Source organism: Melitaea cinxia, chromosome 19, assembly GCF_905220565.1.
Source record: "Melitaea cinxia chromosome 19, ilMelCinx1.1, whole genome shotgun sequence".
In the NCBI taxonomy this organism is placed as follows: Eukaryota; Metazoa; Arthropoda; class Insecta; order Lepidoptera; family Nymphalidae; genus Melitaea; species Melitaea cinxia.
The window spans coordinates 13,007,476-13,032,185 of NC_059412.1; the positions used below are offsets into that span (position 1 = coordinate 13,007,476).

The 24,710-nt window shown below is 35.6% G+C and overlaps 3 protein-coding genes across 3 annotated transcripts; 2 read left to right on the plus strand and 1 right to left on the minus strand.

Annotated features, from left to right (window-relative positions):
• The first annotated feature begins 2,930 nt into the window (after window positions 1-2,930).
• On the plus strand, window positions 2,931-4,493 carry LOC123662889 (putative nuclease HARBI1). Its single transcript, XM_045597669.1, has 4 exons — window positions 2,931-3,248; window positions 3,327-3,493; window positions 3,673-3,895; window positions 4,278-4,493. The coding sequence occupies exons 1-4, from the start codon at window positions 2,951-2,953 to the stop codon at window positions 4,463-4,465; spliced, it is 876 nt and encodes a 291-aa protein (XP_045453625.1). The 5' UTR covers window positions 2,931-2,950; the 3' UTR covers window positions 4,466-4,493.
• Window positions 4,494-7,360: 2,867 nt separating this feature from the next.
• LOC123662778 (E3 SUMO-protein ligase ZBED1-like) lies at window positions 7,361-8,236 on the minus strand. The gene has a single exon (XM_045597575.1). It carries the CDS (start codon window positions 8,234-8,236, stop codon window positions 7,361-7,363), a length of 876 nt encoding a protein of 291 aa, XP_045453531.1.
• A 3,226-nt stretch (window positions 8,237-11,462) lies between these two features.
• Window positions 11,463-12,188, plus strand: LOC123662780 (zinc finger BED domain-containing protein 4-like). Its single transcript, XM_045597576.1, has one exon. The coding sequence runs from the start codon at window positions 11,463-11,465 to the stop codon at window positions 12,186-12,188; it is 726 nt and encodes a 241-aa protein (XP_045453532.1).
• The last annotated feature ends 12,522 nt before the right edge of the window (window positions 12,189-24,710 follow it).

Consider the following 24,710-nt stretch of genomic DNA (forward strand, 5'->3'; position numbering starts at 1 on the left):
TTATTGGCCTGTGGTCATTCTCATCATCGTCATTTTGAATAGGTACAGAGGGTTTTTCATCTCCAATAAGTTCATCAGCTAATTTGCTCCTGAATATCAAATGAGTCATGGGTTTTGTACCCCCAGGGTAAGCCTTCGTCCAGGTATCCTTGTAAACAATGTAGGAGTTGACAATCGCAGATTCAATTAAATAAAACCAAATTTTCATCCACCAACGTCGTGATTTCCACGATATATTATAGGATGCCATGTGTTGATCAAATTTATCAACCCCTCCCATGTATTTATTATAATCGATAATAGGACTAGGACAGGCGACTTGTTCCTTATTACCCTGACTATTAGTACGGCGCACATATCCTTTTTTGCTTGGGTTATGCATATTTGAAGCAACACAAACTGCTTTTTTCCCTCGGTCTCTCCATTTACTAACAGAAATGTTGGATTTCGTCATTGCGCAAGCACTATCACCCAAAGCCATGGTCCGGTCAAGGGGAAGTTTATTAGACGGGAAGAATTTTCTTGTAGGCATAATAGTACCAACAGCGAAAATTTTTTTTCGCAACAGCTTGACTAATAAAGGCAGAGAAGTAAAAAATCTATCAAAAAATATGCAATAACCCAGATGCTCAAACATTCCAGCTAATTTCATAACAACTGTTTCGCCCAGACTCATTTCCCTCTCAACTTGTAACTTTCCTTCGTAAACATCAAAGTTAATCATGTAACCCGTTACAGCGCAGCATATTACCCACACTTTGAAGCCACGCTTTATTGGCTTCAGTGGCATATATTGTTTTAATGTTGATCTACCTTTGAATGCTATCATACTTTCGTCTATTGAGAGTTGCTGATGCGGACTAAAAACAGAAGAAAAAATCTGTGAAAAATGGGTGAGCAGAGGTCTTATTTTGAATAGGCGATCGTAACCTGCGTTGCCCCTGGGGATCATTTTTTCATTATCGTTCACATGCAAAAATCTCATTATTTTTAAAAATCGGCGCATGCTCATGACACTGCTAATTCTTGGCACATGAAAATTTGTATCTTGCGACCAATAAAGCCTTAGGGAGGGTAAACTGTGGAACCCCATAATTATCAAAATCCCTATGAACTTCTTCAGCTCCTCTTCCGTTAGGTTCAGAGTCTGATGGCACTGTGTGGCATATCTGTTACTTTCAGTAATCATGAGATTGAAAAAAAAAGGTGTCAAGAAAAGGGTAAGTATTTGTAGTGGTGACTGTAAATTGACTTCTGTATTTATTCCAACATAATTTTTGAAAGTACTATTTTTGAAAATAGGTGGCTCACGAAAATGTTTATTGCTCCACTTATTTAGATCATCGTTTACCTCAATAGTACTTGGGGCTACTTGAGGATGGGGTGGTAGGGGCGAAGACGGGGGTGGGGGCGACGGCGACGGAGGTGGTGGCGGTGACGACGGGGGTGGTGGCGGCGGCAACGGGGGTGATAGTGGCGACTGCGGCAGCGACGATGAGGATGTTAAATTTAGTGAAGGTGATGATGTAGAGGGAGGAGGTTCTGACAAACGTGATGGTCCTGGCAGTTGGTCTCGGTTTCTCCTACGGGTACTACAGCTACTGGCATTATTGGTGATGATACTGTCGTTGAAACAGTCTTCACCATCAGAATCACCACCAACGTCAGAATGGACGGCCTGGTCATCTGTGATGCCCATAAAATCATTCCACTGGTCTTCATCAAGTGCTTCCAACTCCGAGTAAGTGTAGCTTTTTCTAAAGCAAAGAAAATTTCGTTTGTTAATATAAAATTAAAAGATTTTTATTAACGTTTCAACACTGGCACGAAAATGCACGAAAAAAGTACTAAAACTGGCGGGATTTTGGGTTATAACTACCGAACCAGAATGGTTGTGATTAATCTATTAATTAATATAAAAAAAAGCTTATTATTATATTGCAAATAATATTATTTCAAGTGATCACACCAAAACAAAAACTTTATGCAGTAGTTCAAAGTTACATATGTAATTTTTAGGTTATGTTTTTCTCAAAGACCGACTGGCATTCAATCGTTCATAAATCACATTTTTATTATAAAACTATATCATTATTGGGAATAACATTAAAGCTTAAACTATAATCAATAAGTTTTACTCACCTGTTAAAGCCAGACATATTTATTTTCACTTTAGCACATCAAAAAACATCCTGCACTCGCGCGGTGACAGTAAAAACTACGCTGCGGGCGCACAGTGGTCAGTATACTGGCCACCGTGAAAAATGGCGCGAAATTTCTTGAGCGCGCAACTAAAACGAACGCTGGCTAGCTTACAGGCCAGCGTGCTTCAACACAAGTCGGAAAAGTGCATAAGGTTGAACTTCGGAACAAAACTGTATTTAATTTCGACCTTAACGTAACAGTCCAGTTTACTGGCCACTTTGTATGAGCCGTCCTATAAGGGGTTAAATCAGATTGAATGTCTTGCACGTCATCGATTTAGCTTAAATCTCGATTCAAATAAACGTCAAAGTTAAATCGGCACCAGAGTCGGTTTAGCGTAATTAAATCTCGATTTTGTTAACCATCATTTGCGAATACCTACGCGACGTTATTGTTTATTTGTTCGTTTCTTTCTGTTGTCTAATGAAAATGGATTTTCCTTTGGACCATGAGTACTATTTGTTATCAGATGATGATGAAGAAATCCTGCAGTATTTGGAAACGCCGTTTTTCTTTCGAAGAGTCTTTGTTCAAAGTGATTTGTTCAGTTCATTACGAGAAGACGAATTTTTGAAAAGGTTTCGCTTAAGTAAACAAAGCGCAGTGTTCCTGCTTGATAAAATTGTTCATAATTTTCCAAATGATGTCAACAGGTGAGCTAATTAATGGTAGTTTTGCAAGTTCAAATAAACATAACCATAAAGGTATGCAGCTAACCTAAAATATCAATCATAAATTTTGTTATATGTTTAGGAACCGAAACGCTGTATCACCAATGAACCAGCTCTTATGCACATTAAGATATTTCGCAACTGGTAGCCAACTAACTGCTTGTGGCGATGTCATTGGAGCTCATGAGTCTACCGCCTGTAGAATATTACACCGAGTGACACACGCTATTGCCTTTTTATATTCAGATTTTATAAAAATGCCCATTACTGCTACTGAACAAAACAGTGTCGGGGCTAAGTTTTACGATGTAGCAAAATTTCCCCGTGTCATTGGGGCAATAGATTGCACCCATATAAAAATTTTATCTCCAGGTAAGTTTCCAGAAATGTTTTTTCATTGCATTTTGTAAAATTTACTTATTAAATAACTATGTTATCTATTATCAATAGGTGGTGAACATGCAGAAATTTATAGGAATAGAAAAGGATACTTTTCCATTAATACCCAGTGCATATGTTCAGCCAATTTTCCTTTTTTTGATGTAGTGGCCCGTTGGCATGGTTCAGTACATGCCAATATTTGGGATAACTGTGCACAAAAGAGAAACTTTGTACAGGTATTTAAGATACATACCTACTTAATTCATATAAATATTTAAACAATAATTTTTCTTAGCATGTATCGAACATATACTTAGCTAGTATTTCTGATATAATAATTATGTTTGCTCCTTCTTTTTTTTTTAATTCGGTTAAAAAATAGTATAATGTCTCTAAAAATCTCTTCACTTTTCAGGGAGTTTACAATGACAAATTATTGGTTGGGGATAGTGGTTATGCACAGACTAGATATATGATGACACCTTTACCTGAAAATGCACCTAGTACTAGAGGTGAAAAACTATATCAAGAATCACAGATAAGAACTAGAAATGTGATAGAACGTGCATTTGGTATATGGAAGAGAAGATTTCCTATTCTATCAAAGGGCATTAATGTGAAATTAAAAAGAGTGCCAGGTAAAATATATTTATGGGTACCTATTAGCCCGTTTAGCCCGACTAGCCCGTTGGCGCAGTTTGTAGTGACCCTGCTTTCTGCTCCGAGGGTTGTGGGTTCGATTCCCACCTCGAGTCTGGGTGTAATATAAATATTTATTTATATATTTATATATGTATTATTTATAAGTATGTTTATCGAAAAAAAAAAAATATGTAGCTATACCAGTCGGCTGTTACCTATAACACAAGCATTAAGTTGCTTACTTTAGGAACAGACGACCGTGTGTGTATTGTGTAGATATTTATTTATTTATATTTATTTATTTATTATTATTACACTGTCAATAATTAAAATAAAAAATAATGCTAATATGTAACATTTGTTTCTTTGCTATTACAGGAATTATCATTGCTACTGCAGTTCTACATAATATTGCAATTCTCCAAAAGGATTTGATACCACCGCCTGAGGGTAGAGAAGAACCATATACCCTTGAGATGCCAGTTAACAATACTACTTTGCCTAGAAGTATAACAGGCAATATTGAAAGAACGTTATTAATAAATAATTATTTTGCCAGGTTATAATAAAAAATTAATAAAAGACTAAATAAAACTTGTTGTGTACTTTATTTAACTATTTTACTTTTTAATAATGAAATTTCCAATTCATATTTTTGTTTAAGGAATTCTAACTCCATTTCATTTTTTTTCTTTTCATGATCCAATTTTTCTCTCGCTAATTCTGTGACTAATTCCTGATGCTGTATTTGGCTTTGAGCTAGTATTTTTTGCAATTTCACTAATTCTTTCTTGTCTTCTGCCAGTTCTTTGAACGAGTTTGTAACATTTTCTTTTTTCTTACCTACAAAATATATATAAATGATATATTATTGTGTCAAGTAATAATATGTATTACAAAGCTTTAAAATTATAAAAAGTACCTGTTTTTGATGATTCTAAGCTAGGATCAATTTTTCTTTTCATCAGATTCAATCTTTTGAGATCATTTTTAATGCAATCATGATCTGAAATGACAGAATGAATTAAAATAATTAGCTTTATCTAGCGGACTCCTACAATTGTGTTGAAATAAAAACCAAAATGTATTATTTTCACAATTACTTATATAGTTTTATTATTGTTCAATAACCTCACCATTTTTTATTTTTTGTTTTGTTTCTGACAAATCTCCTTTGTATTCAATGGGTTGCAACTGTGTGTCTGTTGATACTGACGCTTGCTGCTCCCTCATGAATTCTGCGTCTCCATCAAAAATAGTATATATACCTTCCAAAGCGGGACCTATCAATGTTTTGACCTTTTCAACGACATGATCACTGCAGCCAGTTCCCGGAGGTGGGCCGCCTCCTAAAATTAACACATATTTAGTTCAGTGTTCTATAAACTTAATGATATCTTAAAAATTTATGATACAAGTAAAAAATACAAAATCCTTTATAAATACCTGTGCGATTTATTTCCTTTTTGTGGAAAGCATCTTCCTTTTTTGCCTTCTTCGACAATTGTGAAAACATTTCTTCACACTCTGTGTTGCTAATATCTACTGTCTGTGCTACCTTGTCCCAGTCCTGTCCATACTCCTCAACAGCATTCAGAAGTAGTGGTGCTAAAAAGAGAATAATAGACAGCATTTCAAAAGAGCATATAAATGAACCATGTATATGTACATGCATGAAATCATATTGAATACAACAAAAATAAGTTATCTCTTACCCTTGATAGCCATTTTTTCGTTGGAGTGCATTTTCTTAACTTTAACTTTTTGGTTTTTATAGCAAGACTGCAAGTTTTCTGCAGTTCTTGGTGAAAAATTCGTTTGCGAATTGTATTCAATGGCTAAGTTGTGCCAAGCTAGTTGCTTATCTTTTGTTGTAGCTCCGTCTGTTTTTTTATTTTCTATGACAGGATATTTTTCAACAAGTATCAAAAGATGCATTATTTCATCATTAGTAAAATTAGGCGCCCTGGATTTTTTCATTCTAATGTTGCAAACGGAAAATCAGAAAACTCGAAAAACACAAAATCAACTATAACAAAAACACAACACGAAACAAAACTGCTTGACTTAAAATATGCGCGGAAACATAACCTATGAATATAACAAATTAACAAATTGTTCAGTTCACTTCTTTGCTTAAATGGCTTTTAGTTGTATTATAACAAATTGTTACAAAAATTATATTATAACAAATTGACACCTACTATTACAATGTACTCTGTGATTGACACTGATAAATATACGTTTCTGTGTACGCGATATTGCTTTGGTGTACATTATTGTATCTAAAACGGAACGTAAAGAACGAACGGCGACTGAAAGATACGCAAAATCTCGATTTAGTTAAACTGGACATAATTTTATTATGAGCAACGCAACTTCGATGAGACTTAAGTTAAATCGAGTTTAGGGTAAAATCTAGTTTTAATAAAATCGAGATTTTTGTAATTTTGCTGCAAGTGGCCCTTAATGTGGATTCCTAAATGTTGAATCTCGACATGCTATGTTAACCACTTATATCGCTCATTTTTTCATGTGGAACATAAACAAACAGTTTGCTGGGAGTTTTTAGTGATGTATTTGTACATTTAGGAACCACACAACACTTATACACCTTGGAATTCATTGTATTTCAAAAAATAATCGAAAACAAAAATACTATGTCAAAATGTCTTGCGATCTGTTTCCAACTGTTTCTGCTTACAATGAGATGACGTCAGACTGCCGCCATGACATATTTGAGAGTTTTGGTGCGCAATATGTCAGAAAATTAAAAAAATAGAAAATATTATCATTTATTAACAGTTTCTTGTAAAAATAATATGTATTTAGGTTAAAGTAGATTCTTTGATTATATATACGTCTAGATGGAGTAATATAAACAAATAGCGCTCAACAACCGGCTACAATAATAGGGGAGCCCACGATGCTAAAGGGGGATTTACTCGAGCGTCATAGAAACCTATTAGGTTGTAGAGCTTAGATGATAAGAAGAAAAAAATGGCTGGGAAAAGCGGCTATAGATTTTTAAAAAAGTAAAAAAAAAATACTGTTGCATGGACATACTCGAGCGCGTCAGATATTGATAGTATCAATGTCCTACGTATTTTTAATAATGTACGTATGTTAATCTGATCTAGGGATGTCGAAAGTGAAAAAAAATATCGATATTTCGATACATCGATATTTAAAAAAATATCAATATTGGCATTGATATATCGCGGAAAAATTATCGATATATCGATATATCGGTGTGATAGGAAAAAAAATATGTGGCCTAATCTACTTCAATCATCTTACATTACTAGATAAATACTAATCAATAGACATCATTTTTAATTTTTTTAAATCAAGGACAACAATAAAAAATATTAATTATTTATTAATCAAACCAATATTTATCTGATACAGACATAAGAAAAACTCTTTGATTTACACGCTCGGCTGTAAGCCGACTTCTGTTATTGGGTACTGCGAGATTTACAGCAGATGCCACTCTCTCTGAGGGAACCGAGGACGCAGGCGATATCAAATACTTTAGAGCTGTCGGAAAGGACTGGAGTAAAATGACGACAATCAAACCAGAATTTTGTAGGATTCTCTTTTCTGGGTATTATAGGCTGATCTAGATATTGCTTTAGTTCGCTAGGCATACCATCACTGGTTGAAAGTAAACTGGAGGTTACTGCAGCTATATCTATCATAATTTTTTCATGTCCGGACCACAACGACGGCGCAGAATTTTCTGAATTTGGAATTCTGGTAGTGGTTGTGGGTCTGAGTTCAGGCGAAAGTTGTCCTCTACGTCTATGTTCTAAACGTATTTCTTTTGACAATACGGTTATTGCAGTGGAAACAGCTAGTGCTGAATTAAAATGAATACGCTTAAAGCGAGGGTCTAAAATTGTTGCTATAGCAAGATGTAAATGTCGCTCTAGTGGTTCTAGTTTGGCAATAACTAAGTTTAGCAAACTCTTCTGAACAGCAACACCAAATTCGGTGAAAGGTTTTACTTCTTCAAGTCCTTTCTGAAGTAAGTTTGCAATGGGAATCGCCAAACTAGAAGTCACGTACTGATCGCCGCTAATTTCTTCAGTAGCTTGCTTAAATGGGGTAAGCAATATTATCAGATCTCGTATGACACTTAACTCTGAAGAAGTTATCATATCAGGTGCATTCCGCCTAGTTGCTAAAATCTTAGCCACAATAGCTGATAATGTATTGAATCTTTCCAGCATATCAAGACAAGAATTCCATCTTGTGCTTACTGATTGTATAAGTGTTAACACTTCTCCCTCTTTCTTTTGTCCCTCTTGTTCTGCTCGCAAATCTTCCATTGCGTTCACAGATTGTTTAAAATATGTAACAATGGCTGTTGTTCTTTGAGGCCAGTTATCTGGAATGAGAAATGAATAATAAAATAACATTTAAAAATAAAAAGGATAGATAATAATTTAATATTATAGTTCGCTTACAGTAGTTTGTGATGGAATTTTATAGCGTGGACAAATGACGCTCATAAATCTTTTCAATCCTGATTTTTCTACACAAGATAGAGGCATGTTGTCTTTGCAAATCATGTAGATCAAAGCTTGATTTATTTGGCTAGTTTTATGACCCCCTGCTAAATTGAGAAAAATAATAAAATTAGTACATCCTCATAGAACTAAAATGTAAACAATACAGTAATCTAATATAAAAAAAAAAACCTTCATAGCTTGAACTTCTTTCAAACATATCTATGAGTGTAGTCTGTTTCCACAAGTCTTTACTCTGACCATCTTTGGAGGATTCAATCTGAAAAAAATTATTGAATATTTTGTATATATTTCATTACACTTGTCGTCATAAATAGTATTAAGGTTAAGTGAAAACACCAAAATTTAAATTTATCGATATCGATACTTTTAGTAATTACACATCATTAGTTGACTGGTTATTGGTTATGAACAATTGATATTTAGATTCTAAAGCTACGTTTGATCTTGCACAAATAAAATACTTACACCAGTATCATCGTAAATCGCAATTTCAGACAATTTCATGAAGTTATTTTCTATCTCAGCAGGTTTATTAGTATTGGTAATAGTTGAATTAGTAGACGAAACAGGTGAACTAGTTCTTGTTCTTGGTGTAATATTCACTTCACTTGACCTTGAGTTTTTATTTTTAAGTTGCAAAAACGCATGGTGATGCTTATTTTTAAGATGTGTAGATAAATTCGTCGTATTGCCACTGCTTTTATATATTTTCCCACACACATTACATGAAACGTTTTGTCTGTCTATTTTTTTGAAAAAGTTCCATACAACACTAGACAAAGACATGACTGGAATGCTCGAATTATTTTGTTCATATACGTGAATTAATTATTGATTTAATTAGTTAGGATTGTTTGAGAACTATAACCTAGGGATATTCCGATACTAATAAATACGAGTAGGTACTCGATACTTTTGATTCGATACCAAGTACTTATTGTATCGAATCAATTTTGCGATACATAATCGGTATCGAAACAAAAATACTTGGTATCGAATCGAATCAGCAAAACAACCGAATACAATAAAAAAAACCGAGAACGCATCATACAGAACAAAAACGAGAGAGCAAAAACGAGGCAAAAACAGTCAGCTAATCAGGTTACCGAGTTACCGGTATTCGTCGCGTGGCGGCGTGAGTGACGCGTTGTCTCGCGCTGGGCTAGCCGAATTCGTCCGACTTCAGCCGAGCCCGCCCGAGTCGAAAGCGAGAGAAGAAAACACCCGCACCCGCTCGCAATTTGCGAGAAATTGCGAGCGGGCGAGAATGGGATTGTTTACAAGTAATTTTATTAATTGTAATCATCAAATTCATCGGTTTATTGAGTTTATTCCAATGTTATCATGGCACCACCAAAATCTATAATATGGACACATTTTACCAAAACAAACGAAACAATTGCAAATAATGTAAACAGTGTTTTAAGTCTGTGAAGTATTGTGGGAATACGTCGAATTTATTCAAGCATTCTAAAACTCATGGAATTTCTGTGGACAAAGGCAAATTACAGAAAAAAGAAAATAATAAGTCCAACGAAAGGTAGGATTCTAAACTTTTCTTTTTTTTTGCGATTGCTTTCCTAAGATGTTAAATAAAAAATCCTACCTACTCCTACCTATTTTATTTGTATAAAAAATAGTTTTGCAGCAGTGGTACTGTGATTGTCTTGTCTATATATTAATAATATATGAATAATAATTGATGACCGGTGATGAGATATTTCCTTTGTATAAATACGATTTAAACAATTTAAGGTTATGTGTTTGTTTTTGTTAGTGTAATAGTGTTGTTAAATGGCGGTAGTTTTGGAGTTGGTATTATCGATACTTTGAAGATTATCGATCTATCAAGTGTTAATTTTTGTTATTATGTTTCAGTTCAAAAAATACAATAGTGTTGGCCAACTCAAGGCATTTAATGGAAGATGATCAATCCCAAGCATCAACATCGAAAATTTCAGAAGATCGTGATGATTGCTCTAGTGTAACCACATTAACAAGTATGGACTCGTAGACTGCAAGGGAGCTATGTCTGAGCAATTCAATAAAGAATGCGTTTGAACGAATTTCATCTAATAAAGGTAAATAAATAGATATTTAATTAAATATTAGCAAAATAATATTAATACATATAGTATTAGTGTTAAAGAAAAAAATATAAATATTTAATTTAATATTACATGTATTAAAATTGAGTTTTATTTTTAGCTGGTGGTACGAAGTATAACAGAATTGTTCAAGCATTGATATTTTTTATCTGTCAAGATATGCGTCCATTTAATATAGTTGAAGGTGAAGGCTTTTTACGACTTGTAAAAGAACTGGAGCCTACTTTTAAAGTTCCTGGCGCAAAGTATTTAAAGAAAATGACTACCGAAAAGTACGAAGCTTGTATAACTATTTGTAAGTCCAAATTATCCAAGATAGACAATTTCTGTTTAACGCTGGACATATGGACAGAGACAATGAATGAAGTAGGATTCATGGGCGTCACCATACATTTTGTAGAAAATGGTCAAATGTGTATGTATTATCTTGCAACTCGTGCATTAAGAGAGCGACATACAGCTGAATACATATCGGAAAACCTGCTGGATATTTTGAAAAAATGGAATATTCCACTTACCAAAATTCGTGCTGCTGTTTTAGATAATGCCAGTTCAATGATGGCTGCCATACGAATGTCTTTAGGCGAAAAAAAAACATTTACCGTGTTTTGCCCATACTAATTAACCTTGTAGTTGAAGAGGCACTAAAGTTGCCCAGTGTTAAATCAGCTGTTATAAAAGTACGAGAAATTGTTAATTGGATAAAAAATAGTGTTGTGCAGTCGGATAAGCTACGAAAAATCCAAATGCGTAATAATGTTTCGGCAGGATCAGTTTTAAAACTTATTGCAGATGTAAGAACTAGGTGGAACTCAACTTTTTTTATGTTAGAGCGATTTCTAAAGTTAAGAATAGTAATATCAGAAATTGTAATTGAGAGTGTAGTGGCTCCAAATTTGCCAAGTGCAGTGGAAATGGAAAACTTGAATGAGCTTACAACTGTATTAAAGCCTTTTGAATTTGTAACAAGAGAATCATCGGGCCAAAAGTATGTAACAATCTCCAAAATTATACCAATGCTTAATTGCTTAACTACAGAACTGAATAGTATCACTCCAAACTCCGCTATCCTTAAAGAATGTAAGGATGTTTTATTGAGAGAGCTGAAAAGGAGGTATGGGATGATTGAATTAAACGATCATGCAGCCATTGCAACAATTCTAGACCCAAGGTTTAAAAATCTGCATTTCCAAGACCCCTCTGCATGCGGAAGAGCTATTCAAAAACTTAGAACCATGGTTGTCGGACAACTAAGTAGCCCAAGTGAGTCAGAAGATGATGTCTCATTTACTGCACCACCTGAATACGATTTTTGGAAACATCATAAAGAGTTTGCACATGGGCACAAGAAGAAAAAAAAATCTCATCAGGGAGATGAAGTTTCTCTTTATTTATCAAATCCAGTAGTTTCTCTTAAAAGCAACCCATTTGCAGAATGGGATGACATGAAGTTGGTGTTTCCTTGTCTGTACAAGTATGCACAGCAATATTTAATTGTTGTTGCAACATCAGTTCCTAGCGAGTGCCTTTTTTCCAAAGCCGGTGCAACAATGACACAAACAAGAAACAGATTGTCATCTAAATACCTTGAACAGTTACTGTTTTTGGGCAATCTTAATGCTGAAGAGTTTTTTGTTTAAATTATAATAAGCCTAATAAACATTTATAATAAATAAATAGTTTTTTTCGTCTCAATTTTGTTTAAATTATTATCCTTCAACGTTCATTGATAGCACCCTCAAAATAATAAAATAAAAGTTCCAAAAAGTATCGATATCAGTAAGTATCGATACTTGAGGAGTACTTATTTGTGTAGTATCGAAAAAAGATTTGAGTATTATCGAAATGAGTAAGTATCGATACTTAGGTGGTATCGGAAAATCCCTACTATAATCAACTCAAATGCAGGCAGAGGCAGAAATATGCTCGCGTTGAGGTTATAATACGGATAACAGACGGATAGTTGAAGCACAGACACTGACACTGACACTGAAATGACATTGACAGACAGAGTTGCCAACTTAAAAGCCAACTTAAGTACCAAATTAAAACGCAGTAAATCGAGTCGACCAAAGACAAAAAAAAAAAAAAATGTAATTTCTTAAAAAATGTTAATATAAAAAAAGTATTCTTTTTTAGGATTTTTTAATTATAAGAAATATCGATTTTTATACCTTTTCGATACTTGTAATTTTATATCGATACCTCGATACATCGAAAAATTAAATATCGCTCAAAAATATCGATACATTGAAAAAATAATATCGATATATCGATGTATCGATATTTTTTCGACAAGCCTAATCTGATCGTTTGCACGATGCGGGTGGCTGTACGTAAGGGTTAAAAATGAAAAAAAGAAAAAATTAATCGAGCTCGTCAAATTTTCTAAGGGGCTGTTAAGTGCACCAAAAAAAGGCTCTCATTCAATAATCTAACGATTTCGATCGGACGCAAACTTGCGGCCACTATTATAATGTGCAAATTAAATCAAATTCGAATTTTAATCCAAATAAGTTTTGTGCATATTGTAAAAAACGCGGTCATTTGATAGGCGAATGTCGCAAACTTAAAGCTAAAAATAATAATAGTTCGCGGACCGATCCACGTAACTCTACACTATCAAGTGCATCTGCACCGTGTTAAAATAACGAGTCGAGCAATTATCGCTCTAATGTGCATCATGTTGACAATGATAGTTTAAACTAAATAGGGTTTCGGTTCCGTGTCGTACATTATTTTCAACACAGGTTAGCGCAAATAAGGATATTAAAAGTCATTCAAACTGTGTTCCTACATTATTTTAAACACAGGTTAGCGCAAATAAACAGACTTCTAAGTCTTATGTTAAAAGGTCGAATTCAAACTCGAAATTTAAGGATAGTCCCTCACCTCGCGAAAAATCGAGTCTTTCTTATAGGGATTGTTCACGTGAGAAAACACTTTCTATTAATTATATCAATAATAAAGTTTCCTTACCTCACGTTTATTTAAAAACGAATTTTAATGAAAAGCCTTTATGTTTTTTGATTGACACTGGTTCTACAATTTCCATTGTTAAACATTCCAGTTTACACAATAAACCAGTGCTTTGCTCTGAAATTATAAAATTCAAAGGTTTAAGTGATAACGATTCTTATTGCGAATCTCTCGGGTCTATTAAACTCAGTTTTGAGTATCGCGTTTCGTTAAAAAGAAAAATAATATTCGACTTTATGTTTCACGCGATTGACTATACGATTAATTTAAATTATGACGGTATTATTGGTAGTGATTTTATGGAACATTTTAAAATAGACATTCAATACTCTACCAATACTCTTAATTTAGAAGGATATGAATTACCTATTTGTTGTAGTAAGCCATCATATGTCATACCCCCGCGGTCATAAACAGTCATCGAGTGTCCGGTTTCAAATTTATCAGAGATCACCATGAAAGAAGCTTTAGTATTAGATCATAAAATTAGTGAAGGTGTGTTTTTAGCAAACTGTATAGTGAAGTTAAAGTCTAACAACAGAGTTAACGTTTCTGTTCTCAACACCACCGAATCTGAAGTCAAAATTGACAATTTTCAAGTTCAATTAACTCCACTTGAACTCTCTCTATCGAAATTAAATAATATTCAACAAGAGTTCATACATAAATTAGATTGCTTAGACATTAATCGATCTCATAAATTTCTTGAGCAGATAAGATGTTCTCATTTAAATCCGCAAGAAAAAAAAAGCTTTAATGAATTGTCTTTCTAAATATACCGATATATTTCATCTTGATGATGAGTTTTTAACCAATAGCGACGTGATTAAACATTCAATTAATACTGGGGATGCAGCACCTATTCACGTAAAGTCGTATCGTTTCCCTGAAGTATATAAGGATGAAGTTGAAAAACAAATAAAGAAAATGCTTGACCAAAATATTATTCGCCCTTCAACTTTCCCTTGGAATGCACCTGTATGGGTAGTCCCAAAAAAGCTAGATGCCTCAGGTAAACAAAAGTGGCGAATCGTCATTGATTATCGGCGTTTGAATGATGTCACTGATTCAGAGATTTATCCTCTCCCTCTCATAAATGACATCTTAGACCAATTAGGTCACTCAAAATATTTTTGGACGCTCGATTTAGCCTCAGGTTTTCACCAATTATTATTAGACTCGAAAGACACTGAAAAGACAGCATTCAGTGTTACCACTAATAGCATTTCAGGTCAGTTTGAATTTACTAGAATGCCATTTGGTCTAAAAAATGCCCCTTCAGAGGATGATGAATCTTGTCCTCTCAGGATTACAAGGTCTTCACTGTTATATCTACCTTGATGATTGTATTGTATATTCCCATGACCTTGAATCTCATATACAGAACCTTGAGTCTATATTCTTCAAATTCAGAGAAGCAAATTTTTAAATTACAGCCCGACAAATACGAGTTTCTGCGACGAGAAGTTGCTTACCTAGGGCATGTTATTACAGATAACGGTGTTTCGCCTAATCCCGACAAGGTGAAGGCTATTTCTCAATTCCCAACACCGAAAACCCCCAAAGATATAAAATCTTTTCTTGGATTAACGGGTTATTATCGTCGTTTCATTGAAAATTTCTCCCACATAACAAAGCCTCTTACATCTCTATTAAAGAAAGATGTTAATTTTCATTGGTCTCATGAACAAGAGCATGCTTTCAATACACTTAAAAAAATATTTAATAGAAAACAAAATGACCAGCCTTAGCACTTAGCATTATAATCAAATAAACAAAAATCAATTGTCTCTTACTGGAAATGGTTCCACTTGAACACCGCTCAACCCCTGTCCATAATCCTCCCCCAATATCTGGAGAAACTTGTTATCAATGTCGGACAGAGGTTGCTCCGTTGATGGACCACCCCCAGTCCTGCCTTGGGACAATCGCAAGGATGCCACTCTTTTTTTAAATTTTCCCTTATAATCTACCCAATACTGAAAAAATCATTATATTTATATTGACAGTAATATTAGATAATATTGAATGATTTAAAAATGAAAATTACGTATTTTATTTACTTTAGACCAGCTTTTCCAATCTTTATGAGCCCCATTGCCTTGAGCATTTAATATCTCCGCTACCTCTTGCCATTTTCTTTTGGAGTGCTTTTGCCTGTAGGGATCTATTAAAGGAAACGGCAATATCCCTATGAGAATGTAGGTATTCCCAGAGAATATCGAGCTGTTGCCCAGAAACCCGACGCATTCCAACGCTGCAAACAAAATCGTAAACCACTTGAAATACCATGTAACTTTTGCATTGATGTTAAATCTTCAAAGTTCTTCACTTGAAGTACAAGTTGTATTATCGCGCGCAACAACACTACACTTCTATAGTAACATTTTACGTTCCGTTTAAAAACATTTAATTTTTTAACAGCTTTACTGTTTACTCATTATTTCATAGATTGTTCTTTACACTGAGCACTATATATAGGTATAAAAAAAAAGTATAGGTCGTCACGACAAAAACGACGCCGCAGACAAATTAAAGTTTTTTTTGAATGTGATTTCACCCGCTTTCGCGGAGAAAAACGGGTGTAAAACTCACTAAGTTTTTCACCGATCCGCACGTCATCCGTATCCGTATGTCACAGTGTAGGGGGCGATGAGACGAATATTTTGATATGTAGAAAAGTCACTTTGGTTAAAAACTGGGTCCGCAATATAGTTCGTAAAGATTTTTCACTTCGCAGAATAGCGATTTCTATACATACAGAAAAACACGTTTTAGGTCGTAAAAAATCGAGTTTTCAACGTAGCCAAAAACCGAAAGCACTACCGTGATGGTGGCGACAGCGCGCAACTTTTGGTAATAATTACGGGTTTTTAGCGCGTAAGAAGCAGATTTTAACGATTTTTCGCAGCGGAGCGACGTGGAATCGATGCTGCCGGGGCGAGCGTTCGCTGCAGACTGGGGTGATAAGTTTTGAAGAACATGGTTCAAGTTTCTAAGGTGTTTTAGAAATATTGAGTAAGGATTTTTCGGGTTGATCGAAGGACTCTCTTGGCCAATTCTTGAGTCGACTGATTACCAGTCTGTGCACAAGATTCTTGGGGCAAAAGATGATCAATTTGGACTGGAGGTTCTTGGAGCAGTGACTCAGCTTGTGCAGATGATTCTTCAGGTAAAAGACGATCAGGTTGTGTAGAATTTTCTTGGGGTAAAGGACGATCTAAAAAGATTGCTGCTAAAAAGTCAGCAACTGAGAATATATTCACATTTAGTGGATGAAATCCTGTAAAAACTCCTGTGTAAACGCAGATGAAAATGCTTTTCCGACCAATTCAGCAATGTCATATATTGTCAAAGGTTTTCCCATGTGCCCAGGTGTCATTAGATTTTCGTTAGCTGCCTGATTAAAATATGTTTTAAACGGTCCAAAAACTGATTTGTCTAATGGTTGCATTTTATTGCTTGTGTGTGGATGCAGCGTAACAAGAATGACACCATTTTCTTTGGCCAGGCAAATTGCTGTAACAGAAATAAGGCTTTCGAGATTGTTCATTAGAACAATAACAGGCCGCTCCTTAGAAGGTTTTGTAAATTTTATGAAATGTTCCATAAACATCACGAAAGTGGCTTCATTAGACCACCCTGATGGATTGGCAGCACCTAAAGTACCCTCTGGTGCTCTATAAATCATAAAGTCTTCAAAATTGACCCGTGGGAATATAAGCATTGATGGAATAAATCCTCCACAAGCATTAAAAGCAGCTATCATCGTAACAGTGGCTCCCCTTTCAGCGCTTGTCATAGATCCTACTTGTTTAACTCCAATTAGTGCCAGAATTTTTGGAGGGACGTGCACTGTTGATAATCCTATCTCATCTATGTTGCAAATGTTAGCTGCTTGTAAATCTGACGGACATTGTGACAGAGCTTTCTTGTAATTATTGAACGTCAATTCAACAGTGTGTTTATTAAATGCCGACGAACGCGCCAAGCTCGTGGATTCTGGTTTCCGAAGTGACTAAACGTAGCCAGTAATCTACTGCCATTTGTTTAGAGTCCCATGTAGAATGATATTTTATTTTATTAGCCTTTGCGAACTGGTACGCCAGTACTTTGACGTCTTTTAAAGTTAGACCAAACTGAAGGTTTGCTGCATCCTTGATGTACTCTACTAGCATTTTGTTTTCCTCTTCGTTAAATAATTTTTTGACTGCAAGATTTTCACGCAAATCCTGCACAGAAGTACCTTTTTTCATCGTGTGGCGGTAGTACCGTCTTAAGGTAGTTCGGGGAATACGAAAATGCACGGAAGCACCATGAAGCGTAAATGACATGGCCAAAAAAGTACATCCCACGTACACATAAATATTTACTAAACATTAAAAAGAGAAAGATGAATTATGACGTAGTTTTTAACCTCTCTGAACTTGTCAGTTTTTATTTCAAAATAATAAGCAATTCAAGATGAATTCGTCAACTTCCGCCATATTGTACCACAGAGAAATCTATTTAAAATAATAGCTTATTATGCGTATTACTAATGTAGACAAGTTTTTGAATAACAAATGCTTTTATTAGGAGCATTTTATTCATATCGAAACTGTCTTTATTAATATTCTTTCAATTAATAAATGAAAAAAAAAGAATTTATTAAAATAACAATGTTAATATGAGTATTATTTAATTCCACTCTAACATTCTGCAACATAATAGACAAAATGGAACGTGTCTACGTGCTTGAAAATGTGTCGTAGTCGAATGTCAACCGCCAATGTTACGATATTGATATTTGACTTGATTGCCGTTCGTTTCTTCCCTGCGCTTGCGTTCGTTAGTTCGTTATACCAACTGTGTCTGTTTTTGCAATTATTATCTAATATTTTTGACCCGTTCTTGTCTCTATGGACTGATACCTTCTACCTGTCGATTACCTTGCTATTAACACTGGGCTCTGATTTGCATTGCGTTTCGGATTAATATTTTGGACATTACGAATAGCATCAACTGCGGAGTAGCCATGCAAAGGTTGCAAAGGCATCTCATATCTTCGCTTTCTGCATACGATCAAATAAGACTTTCGCTTTCAATAAATATGGATCAAACACAGGTATGAAGTTGCAGTAGAAAAACTTAATATGATTTATTTTTATGTATGGTATGCGATATCAACGTCATGCATCATATTTTCAGTTACCTCTGGATACATTTATTTGTCATCCATGTTTCTTATTATTAAATACCGAAACTGGTGAACATGAGAGACTACTGGGGCATAACAAGGTTTGCCTTGGTTGTGGCAAATCTGTGAGCAAAATAAGACACCATAATTTTAGTATGGAGAGTCCATTGCTGGCAGTCCTATTATCACAAAATACTAATTATGTGGTAAGCATTTTGTTTTTCATTAATAAATATCTAGTTCTATTTATCTTTATTATGTATTGCTTTGAACTTCAGTATGTGTGGAATATATAAAAAAATAAGTTCAGATTATGTATGTATGTATGATTGTAATATCTGTGTTTTATGTATTTTCCATACTCAACATATACATGCCTAAAGTAGGCACATTCTAATATACTACAATAATATAATACTTAAAAATATAAATAGATGTGTACAAAAGATAACCTTGTTGAGAAAAATTTTATAAACATGTTTTTGTCTGTTTATTCTAACTGTGCTGTGTTTTTTTAGGTCTCAAGAAACAACTATGTTTGTCATGTGTGTTAGATGCGAGCAAATAGACAGGCAGTGCATGACTCATCACGAGACATTCAGGAATTGGCCTCGAACAACAATGCAGCAGCCCATATTGTTCAAGTGGTTAGACCTCCATAACCACTACCAATACCTCCTGTTCAAAATAGGCCAATTCAAAGAGAAATTACTACCATATCATTACCTAACTATAAGCGACCGTCAATCACATCTGTCTGCTGTATATTTCAGCAATGCCGAAACAGATCTTTAGATTTGGTCCCACGATTCCTTAAAAGAATTCTATTGCAAGAACATAGTTTCTATATTCCCCGCAGCTGTAGAGTGTGTGAAACACATTTGTACAATAATTTGTGGCATTTACTGTCTCAAATGAATGTGACACATTCTACATTTAGTTCCATACATATAAAAGGCATAATAAATATTTTGAAATCAAAAATGAATATCCTGGACTTTGAAAATGTTTCAGAAATGCCAAACCATTATTGTCATTATTGGACGGGTCTTACAGTACCTCAGTTTTTAATTCTGTATAATCTTTTACCTCTCAATATTAAGAAATCGAAACGCTCTGTGTCTATTTATTTAATCAAGTTAAGAACAGGTGAGAGTAATAGACGATTGGCAACTCTGTTTGATATACCTAGGTCTACATTAGAACTAATAATAAAAAAGTTAGGTTGTCTCTCAATGAGCATTTTGTTCCCAATAATATTGGTGTGAACCATATCACTCATAGGGAAACATCAGAGAGAAACTTGAAAGTTCCTGAAGCGTTATTAAGTGTTCCTGCTGAGTCTAGAGCTGGACATAGGCCTACAATCGCAATATTTGATGGGACTTACATTTACTTGCAGAAAAGTGCAAACTATATGTTCCAAAAAAGACATATAGTTTGCACAAATATGACAATTTGATTAAACGATTTTTTATTGTATATTGCGATGGTCACATCATCGATGCTGTGGGACCCTATGCTGCCACCCAAACTGATGCCGAAATTATGATACACTTGTTTGAAAATGAAAATGGGCCATTTCGAAGACTTTTTAGACAAAATGATGTAATTGTTTTAGATAATGGCTTAAGGGATTCCATCCCTTTGCTGGAAAATTGTGATTATCGTGTGTATAAACCTGAATCATTAGATGAAGGAGCAAGCCAACTTACATTTTCACAAGCTAATAGAAGCCGTAAAGTAACACTGTGTAGATGGGTTGTGGAAATTGTGAATTGGAGGTTTAAGAGGGATTTTAAACCGTTTAGGCATAGATATTTAAATAAAGCATCAACACATTTAATGGTTGATTTCAGAATTGCTGGAGCTTTATTAAATAAATTCCATCCTGTGTTAGTAGATAGCCCTAATGCTGAGAATATAATCCAGAGAGCATTGCGGTATATGGATGAACCTAATCATCTTGGTCAATTTATTATTGATTATAATAAAGGGTGTCCAGCGGAAAATTTTGTTTTATAAACTTAAATAAAAAACATATTAATAAACTCAAAATATTTATTATATTTTTAAAACAAAGCACGTTTCTGCGGATTTTATTTTTTAAAAATAATGTCCTCCAAGTGACGTCCATTTCTCGCAACACACTCTTGTAAGCGAACCCTCATATTGGCGAATACGCGCCAACACAGTGCTTGGGGGATTGCATCAATTTCACGCCGGATATTTTCTTGCAGTGCAGATATGGTGCGGGGATTATTACAGTACACTTTAGACTTGAGGTATCCCCACAAGAAAAAATCACAGGGCGTCAAGTCAGGCGATCGTGGTGGCCAGGCTATGTCTCCGTACTTGCTTATTAATTTTCCAGGGAAAATGTCCCTTAACTTCGACATGGACACCCTGGAAGTGTGCGGGGTTGCCCCATCTTGCTGAAAATGTGTCCTATTGTTGCGCCCTGGAAAAACTTGCAATTGCGGCACCAAAAACTCATCAATCATGCGGCAGTATACAGAGGAATTCACAGTTTCCCCCTCATTAAAAAAATACGGTCCGATTATTCCTTGAGCTGAGATGGCGCACCATACTGTGGTTTTAGGGCAGTGCAAACTTTTCTGATGACGTTCTTTTGGGTTGTTGGGATTCCAGTAACGCATATTTTGCTTGTTTACGTAACCCCCGATGTGAAAATGTGCCTCATCGCTGAACAATATGTTTCCAAGTGTTCTGGGGGTTCGAAATCGTTCCAAAGCCGTTCTGGCGTACCTTTCCCTTGAAACATAATCGTTCTCATTCAATTTTTGGACAATTTGCATTTTATAGGGATGAAGCTTTAGTTTTTTTTTCAAAATCGTGTGCACAGTTGACTTCTTAATGCCTGTAGAGGCGGCAATCTTTCTTACTGATTTCCTTGGATTTCTAAGAATTTCTTGACGCACCTGTGTCACTCGTTCTGGTGTTGCTGCCGACGTAGACGGTCCTGGTGGCGGCCTATTGATCGTTGTCCCTTCTTCTCGAAATCTTTGCACCCACGTTCTGATAAGCTGCGTACTCGGACCATCGCTTAATCGCCGAATGTTGTAATGCAAACAAAAAGCACGACGCGCTCGAATAGGCGAATTACCGTTCATCAAATATTGTTCCACCGCGTACGCGCGGTGCGCGCCCGACCAATGACTCATGGCGACTGACAAATCCGCAGAAACGTCGCTTCTAACGCCACCCCCTCCGCGGCCCTAACCCCGCTTACAAATGAGTAACGTTGATTTAAAGTTGAAAAATTCCCGCTGGACACCCTTTATAAACAGAAGACGAGCTATGTTTACCCGTATCGATAGTTACTTACCTCAGCTGAATAATTTCCCGCTTATCACATGCAATGACTTAATATTGTTTGCATTAGGCCCATATCAGGTGAAACAAGCACGTTCGTACTTTGGTGAGCATGTAAGGGATAATGGTATGTATGTGGTTGAAGTGAGTCCGGAACTGGATCATTCCCAAGAAATGATAATACGGGTTGGTCGCAATCATCCCTATTTATTAAGAGGGCGTATTAAGTCTCGTCATGTTTCCCAAAGAATCTATTTTTCCTATGTTCTATTTGACACTGAGCATAATAGTGATTCTGTCCTGGAAGCTATTTTAGGGTATTACTATAATTGCCTTGTAGGGAACAGGACTGTTGGTTGTTGTTGCCACATAATGACTATAATCTGGTACCTTGGTTGGGCAAGGCGTCAAAACAATATTCAAGCTCCAGCAAGATTTTTAGACAACATACTTGAAACCATTGAAGAATATTAAAAATAAAATAAATATTAATTTTTACTCTTTTTATTTTTTGTGTTTCCTTTACCTTTGCAATAAAAGACATACGAATGATGAGAAGGTAGTCTTTACCTTGTTTCATTACAGCTTATACAGTCTACTGCTGGACATAGGACTCCACAAGTTTACGCCAAAAATAACGTGAACTCATGTGTTTTGTCCATAGTCACCACGCTGGGCAGGCGGGTTGGTGACCGCAGGGCTGGCTTTGTCGCACCGAAGACGCTGCTGCCCGTCTTCGGCCCGTGTATTTCAAAGCTAGCAGTTGGATGGTTATCCCGCCACCGGTCTGCTTTTTAAGTTCCAAGGTGGTAGTGGAACTGTGTTATCTCTTAGTCGCCTCTTACGACACCCACGGGAAGAGAGGCGGTGGCTATATTCTTTAGTACCGTAGCCAAACAGTACCTTACCTTGTTTAAATGGCTATTATTACTGAAACCATATCAGTTAACTGTATTCCATAATAATTCGAAACTGTTCACTATTTGAAAGCGCCTAGGTTTTTAAATCATAACCTATAATCGTACATGTTAACGTCTAGTATATTGTAATGACAAGTTCTGTGAGTTTGATAATTATAACAATTTAATGTGCCTATTATCACGAGTTTATAACAGAAGTCATCGGTGTACATTAAGTTTGAACGCCCATACAAAAATTGGCCATGTCATCTCTTCGTCTTCACTAAATTTACTGCATTTTCAATATTTTTTGCGTCGAGCACAGGTCTTCTAATATTTTCCTTGCTTCGCGGCATTTTACCTATAACAATGTAACATATTTTTTTTATACAATACAATTTTACTCATAAACACGTATGTAAATAATTGTTGGCAAAATGACCAAAATGATGTACCTTGGCTAATTGACCGAGGTACATCGTAAGTTCGGTGGCTAAGGTACAACATCGCGACAACTACTTAACAAGCTTTATAAACCCACTTGCGATTGAGGTTAGGATCAGACGCTCATGCTGTATAGTAGCTAGATATACTAAGATCAGATTTTATATAAGACAATTTTCACAAACATACAACACTTTACATAAATTGGAATAAAGTAAAACCCAAAATACTTACTTTTTGAGTGTAAAACAATACATTACCTTTTTTTAACTGTTCTCACACGGCGCCGGCGAAACGCAACTAACGTCACATTAATGTGGACAAATGACGTATCAAATACCATAGACAACGGTTCTAAAGGGCGCGAAATTTTTGAAAAAAATGAGATTATTCTAGGTACAACTCTGTCCAAGGTACAACAGGTTCCCATACTTATAATGACAGAAAATCATTAAAAGTAATTGAGAAGAAAAAATAAGAAAAATATAAATACATAGATTCATATTGATCTATAATTAACACCCATCTCTTTGTGTTTGTTTTTGAAACACTTTTCTCTTCGATTTTACTGCCTGGACTACGTTGTCTCATCTACAAATATGGTGACATCTTATTTGCAAATATTTTTCTATAATAAGTCTTAACAGACTTGTTTGATGATGTTGACAACAATCACTAATATTTTTAAAATAAGTATTTTAAAATATCTATGTACGACGCGGCGACGATGACCGTTCATGTCAATGACCAAAGAACAAGACCTATTTCCCTCCGGCGCGGGGTAAGACAGGGGGATGTAATATCACCGAAACTGTTTACCACTGCGCTAGAGGATGTTTTTAAGACCTTGGATTGGGGGGAACGGGGCATCAACGTCAACGGTGAATTCATCTCTCACCTTCGTTTCGCCGACGATATTGTCATCTTTGCGGAGACGCTGGATGAGTTAGGCCAAATGCTGGCCGGCCTAAACGAGTCCTCCCGACGTGTCGGTCTCTGTATGAACTTGGATAAGACGAAAGTTATGTTTAACAACCAAGTCATACCGATACCGGTATCGGTCGATGGTACCCTTCTCGAAGTTGTTCAGGATTATATTTACCTAGGCCATACTATCCAACTAGGCCGCAACAACTTCGAGAAGGAGGCCGATAGGAGGATTCGGTTGGGCTGGGCGGCGTTTGGCAGACTCCGTCGAGTCTTCACTTCGAAGATTCCGCAATGCTTGAAGACAAAAGTTTTCGAGCAATGCGTCCTGCCTGTGTTAACATACGGAGCCGAGACGTGGACACTGACCAAGGGACTGGTCCACAAGTTTAAAGTCG

Bases quoted from the DNA above. Each gene is read 5' to 3' on its own strand.
- LOC123662889 (XM_045597669.1), top strand. From the start codon at position 2,951: ATGTTTAGGAACCGAAACGCTGTATCACCAATGAACCAGCTCTTATGC. The intron at 3,249-3,326 runs GTAAGTTTCCAG...TATTATCAATAG, and splicing joins TATAAAAATTTTATCTCCAG to GTGGTGAACATGCAGAAATT. The intron at 3,494-3,672 runs GTATTTAAGATA...TTCACTTTTCAG, and splicing joins AAAAGAGAAACTTTGTACAG to GGAGTTTACAATGACAAATT.
- LOC123662778 (XM_045597575.1), bottom strand. From the start codon at position 8,236: ATGGAAGATTTGCGAGCAGAACAAGAGGGACAAAAGAAAGAGGGAGAA.
- LOC123662780 (XM_045597576.1), top strand. From the start codon at position 11,463: ATGGAAAACTTGAATGAGCTTACAACTGTATTAAAGCCTTTTGAATTT.